At 35.5% G+C, this 6,000-nt stretch overlaps 1 protein-coding gene across 1 annotated transcript in view; it reads right to left on the reverse strand.

Annotated features, from left to right (window-relative positions):
* Positions 1-2,555, reverse strand: part of MTTP (microsomal triglyceride transfer protein) — a 56,993-nt gene extending 54,438 nt beyond the window's left edge. Inside the window, exon 1 of the mRNA XM_068974786.1 lies at positions 2,441-2,555. Within this exon, the coding sequence (XP_068830887.1) occupies positions 2,441-2,501 (61 nt within the window). The 5' untranslated portion in view covers positions 2,502-2,555. The remainder of the gene's footprint in view (positions 1-2,440) is intronic.
* Positions 2,556-6,000: the final 3,445 nt, after the last annotated feature.

Here is a 6,000-nt window from a genome sequence, read left to right on the forward strand (position 1 = left end):
GTAACAAGATAAAGTAGAAAGTGTATGTATGGGTGGATTATTGAAAGGAAAAGCATTATGAAGAAAACCCAAAGAAGGCAGTGAGAATAGACCCACCATTACATAATATGATTTAGAAAAAGTAGAGGATACATGAGCCTCCCAGACATTGAGTCAGCATATCTCTTCTCTATACTAACTCCTTCTCCATTCTCTTTACAGTCCAATCTGCTCTCAACATCCACCGAGATCTGGAGATTTGCTAAATAATTGCATTGATAATTAACTCTGAGATGAGTTTTGAAGTGATGCATAACATCCCAAATTTATAATGGCCTGATTTTAAAGTAAACTCTTCACAACTTGTTTGCTTATTAAATGTCAATCATTTCAAAGGACAAGGAATCTATGATTAAACCAATATACTGTAATACACGGCTTCCCAGGTGGCGCTACTGGTAAAAAATCCACCTGCCAGTGCAGGAGGTACAAGAGCCTAGAGTTCAATTCCTAGGCTGGGAAGATCTCCTGGAAAAGGTAATGGCACCCCACTCCAGTATCCTTGCCTGGGAAATCCCATGGACAGAGGTGCCTGGTGAACTACAGTCAATTAGCAAAGAATCGGACACAACTGAGTGAACAAAGCACCATAATATAAGAAGTTACCCCATCTGGGAAAGAGAAAGTTGCCAAGTCCTATATTTTTTATTCACGATATTTGGCACAAGTAGATTATATCACAACACTAATAACACTTAAGCTTTGCAGCCCCCACTTGCCCAGGCCTTTTCCAAGATCTTAGAAGGGGACCCTAGTGTTATGCATACATGTCATATCTTTTTTCAGTAATATTTGTGAAAGTAAAATATTTTTTGTGAAAATGCAGATTTTTTTTCCTCAAAAATGGAGCCTAAATTGTATAAGCTTCAGTTTCTAAACTTCTGGATTTGTCACTGAACTTACAACAAACTGTAGCTATCTATTATGTTCTCAGTCATATTTTCCTGTATGTCATTTCTGTATGTGTATATGTGTGTATTTAAATCTTTACAAATGCATATATTTGAAAACATCAAGTTATCCAATATTCCATGTAGGAAAAGGAAAAAAGAGAAGCCCACAATAGCTCAATCATTTTTCTCAAAATAATCATGGTATTAGGTTTGATCTCATGGTGCATAAATTGGTCATATTATGAATATTTAGCAGAAATGCAAGCTGTTTCACAATTCTCTCTCAGATATAATTTACAAACCTTTATTTCTTCTCTTTAAAATTTTCTTTCATGAAAGTAAGGGCTATATCTTTACCAAACATTTTAGAAAATGGTAAATATATATAGGCATATAAATATACGTATAATCTTTAGTTTAAGAATCTGAAGTGCAATTTGCTTAGGTGAAATAATTTAGGCCCCCCCCCCCGACATTTATTGTTCCAATAGCAAAAAACTGTCTCTTTTCCTCATGTGGAAATTTTTCATGGAAAAAATTTTGAGACAAACTTTACCGTATTAAAAAGAAAAAGTCACAGTTATCTCAAGAGGATTTTAGAAGCTTACAAGTGAATTGTTTTATATCAATTGCTTAGCGTACACAGTTATTAAAATTGGACACTATCATGCTGTTTTATAATAGGTCAACTGACTTTGATGGAGAGTCCTCTTAAGAGATTCTAAAAAGCGATCATTTTACAGGTGCAATATTTAGAAATTCAAGGCATGCATAAATTAGCTGATTTAAAACAAGATTACATATTAATATATTTCATACAGCTTTTTGAAATCGTTACTGAAAAGTTTGTTTGCTCTGAAAGTTAGCAATTTGTATGTTTTTAAATCAATATTATCTTAAAATAGAAACTATAATGAGCAACACTATTTTTCCAAAGATAAATGTTATCTCTTAAATCTATGTCATGTAGTTTTATTTTCTATAATCCATCAACTATGATAATCTTATCTTTTTTGAATGATGATAGAATTAAATACAGGCTTTACCATTTCATTCATAATCCTTTGATAAATAAAATGCCTTTTTCATTGAGTCTAATTCTTTTTGATGTCACATTGCTAGGCAACTAGAAGGAAATTTAAGAACTCTTTTTTTAAAATCTACTTTTACAATTCAAATGAAGTAGCTGTATTCATTGAGTGACCAGCAGCACCAGGTAACAATAGCTGGCATCTTTTTTCTCCCTTTTAAAAATAAACCATGAATGAGAGAATGAAGCAAGAAGCATGCTAGTCTGAAGGACTGAAACTGAAAGGAGCCTCTGTTTTCTTAATGTATGTAGGAATTCTAACTTAGTTTTCATTCCAATCCAGTCATGCCTTCACCAGCATTCTAAAGTTACATGGATTTGAAGATCACTTAGTTAAGAATTCTTTCATTACACATACAAACACTTTTCCCCCTCAACGATTAAAATTAAAGTTTAGCAGAAGGCAACACAAACTTACCTTTAACAGAAGCTGAATATGAGGAAATGAAGCAGAGAAAAAGCACAGCAAGAAGAATCATATTGGTTAAGCTATCCTTTAATGCATTCAGTTCCCAACTAGAAGTCACTGAGAAGTGGACTCTTTCAATGGCAGCAAGGGAGTGACCCTTCTCAGAACCTGCAACAATGTTTATCTTTGGGAGAAAGGTCAGACTCCAAACTCCAAAATCAGGACCTAAGTTCACAGAAGGGCTCACTATTAATGATTAAACTTAGGTGGGCTATAGTTTTCAGTCTCTCACTCTTTTACTTTTTTACTCAATGAGAAAAATCAAGAAAATTTTCACTTTTGAGAGCTAAACTAAACCAATTACCATCTTGTAAATTCAGAAGCATAGAGGGGCAATCAAGGAAAACTGAGGATGATACTTTTCTGCTCAGCACATAATCATCAACATGTCCATACCATTAAATGCCTGTCTTCACATTTATCATTTGATGTGAGAGGGTGGTGAGGATTTGAGAACTCAGGTAAACTTGATGGAATTTTATTCTCTTGTATGGTTATCTGAAATTTTTTATACCATGTGTATGCTATTGTTAAAAAATCACTCTGAATTTTAGAATTTGAATTTTAAAATTTTAACTTGTACCACCACCAATCACTTCAAAATAATGTTAGAATAGATACAATATTCATTTCCGAAAACTAGATGATTCTTCTTATGTGTGAATCAGCATTGTCTGCCATTAACACACTAGCAGGCAACTGAGTTTATCATAGCAGACCTCTAGCTATAGCTATGACAATAAACAATTGTCTGGATCCTCAGACTGGCTGGCTGCAGTTCCCTGCGCTTTCTGAATCCCAGTTCTAGGCAGAAATTCAGAAAGGGGATTCCAGTCCTTACTACTTTTGCAACAGAAAATTCATTAGGACACTTCTCTAGAATTAAAGTGAATACCCTAGAATGGCTAAGACCACACTAACTAAACCAGCTCTGCTCTTGTAAACTTCTGCAAGAGAAACTTGCTATGAATAAAACCTACTAAAATGAGGTGATTTGCAAACCATGTGGGGATGCTTTGGCAAATGTGTTGGTAAAGGGATTTTTCAAAGAAAATTGAAAATACTTATGGCCATGTTTGGGGCTTCCCTGCTGGCTCAATGGTAAAGAATTCACCTCTTGGCCAAGCCGGAGACCTGGGTCAGAAAGATCCCCTGGAGAAGGAAATGGCAACCCATTCTTGCCTGGGAAATTTCATGGACAGAGGAGCCTGATGGGCTACAGTCTATAGGGTCACAGAATCAGACATGACTTAGCAACTAAACAGCAGCAGTATGGCCATGTTTAAGCATAACAGGTTCTTATATCTAACCCCATCTCTCTCCAAACCCTTTTCTAGAATCCTAACCTTAAGCTTAAATCTTCTAGACAACACAGGTAAGAGATAGTCAACTTGATAAACAGGGCCACAAGATGAAATCTAAAATATAAAATCTCAAAGTTAAGCATACTTCCTTTTGAAATATGTATATTTTTTACAAACAACTGAAATGTGAAGATCATTTGTATTTATCCTCTATTGAGATTAAAACTTCATTTGCTATCATGTTTTATATATAAATTATGGCTAAAATACCTATACAAAAATAAAATATTTGGTTATTATTTTCACTTTAAAGTTATAAATAATAAGTTGTCCTGGGGTAAATAGAAAATAATAAGTTGTCCTCTTAGAAAAATAACTGTTGAAGAAATATAAGTTTTTATGAATGGTAGGTATTATAAATACAAGATAACATGAAAGTGCTTTATTGCTTTACATTTGAATAGATTTCAATGTAGTCCCACAATTTCTTTATTGCATACATAGTGATATGAAGCCACTATAGTCACTTAAACTTTACATATTTTTTTGCTTAGATTAAGGACTATTTTAAATTCTATGAGAACTGCCTTTTGTTTTCATTTGAGGTTTACAGCTACATGCTTGTGGTTTGACTATGTGGTGCACGATACGTGTCTATTTGGTTAAAGTACTATTCGTCTTCAGGTGTTTACCAGAGTCTAACCAATAAAAAGCATATCACTACTGCCTAACAAAATCTGTTTCATTTGAGCATTTGCTTTCCACTAGAAAGCACCTATGAGTCTCTGTATTAAGTAGTCATTTAAATATAGGATGTTCAAATAAGGCTACTTCTGTTGGTAATAACAACCATCATCCTTAACTTTTTACAAAGATATTTGAAAGACTTCTTAAGATAGTTTCAGAGATAAAATAAGAATGCCAAAGCGTTTTCATATCCAGTGAATTCTGTGTACCAAAGGAGAGGCATTCTCCTTGGTTACTCTGTTGACCAAGCAAAGTGACATTTTACAATAATGTGGGAAATACCTCCAAATCTTATCACGTGTAAATCAGCTATTTACACAGCATGTGAAGCAATACAGAAAAGCACAGCACGATACAAAAATAAGAGCTTGCCATCTATGGTACAATTACTAGGTTAATACACTATGCCAAGCACTGAACTTTTTGTAGTATAACCTAACAACCATTATTTCACATGTTAGCAAAATGACATTTAGATTAATTTAGTAAAATGATTTAAGGATCATAGAAAAACAAACATTGAAACCTAGATCCAATATCCTCCTTTACTTAAATAATATTAGAGATAGGAGGTAGAAAATTGATTTATTAGGTATGACAAAGAATTATCAATTCAGACTGTCTTTTAATAAATCCATCACACTTTTGTGTGGAGGCTAACAGGTAGCTTAATTGCTGTGGTTAGAATTTCCAGGCTGAACAGATGGTCCCAGGAAAAAAAATGATCTGTGCTAGTCAGGTCACAATCAAGTAATAGAGTGACTTCACTTTCACTTTTCACTTTCATGCATTGGAGAAGGAAATGGCAACCCAGTCCAGTGGTCTTGCCTGGAGAATCCCAGGGACGGCGGAACCTGGTGGGCTGCCATCTATGGGGTCGCAAAGAGTCGGACACAACTGAAGCGACTTAGCAGCAGCAGCAGCAGCATTGCAATTAAATTCATTGGTAAGTACATGGCACTATGGAATATTTGCTATTCTATTTGGTAGTGATAATAAGAGACTATGAAATAAAGACGGCCGAAGAATTGATGCTTTTGAACTGTGGTGTTGGAGAAGACTCTTGAGAGTCGCTTGGATTGCAAAGAGATCCAATCAGTCCATTCTACAGGTGATCAGCCCTGAGTGTTCTTTGGAAGGAATGATGCTAAAGCTGAAACTCCAGTAACTTTGGCCACCTCATGCGAAGAGTTGACTCACTGGAAAAGACTCTGATGCTGGGAGGGATTGAGGGCAGGAGGAGAAGGGGACGACAGAGGATGAGATGGCTGGATGGCATCACTGACTCGATGGACGTGAGTTTGAGTGATCTCTAGGTGTTGGTAATGGACAGGGAGGCCTGGCGTGCTAATTCATGGGGTCGCAAAGAGTTGGACACGACTGAGCAACTGAACTGAACTGAACTGGACTAATTCCAAAGTACAGTTGTGTTTCTATTAAGTGTCAGAGGTTGCTAGG

This window comes from Capricornis sumatraensis, chromosome 7 (assembly GCF_032405125.1).
Source record: "Capricornis sumatraensis isolate serow.1 chromosome 7, serow.2, whole genome shotgun sequence".
NCBI lineage: Eukaryota > Metazoa > Chordata > Mammalia > Artiodactyla > Bovidae > Capricornis > Capricornis sumatraensis.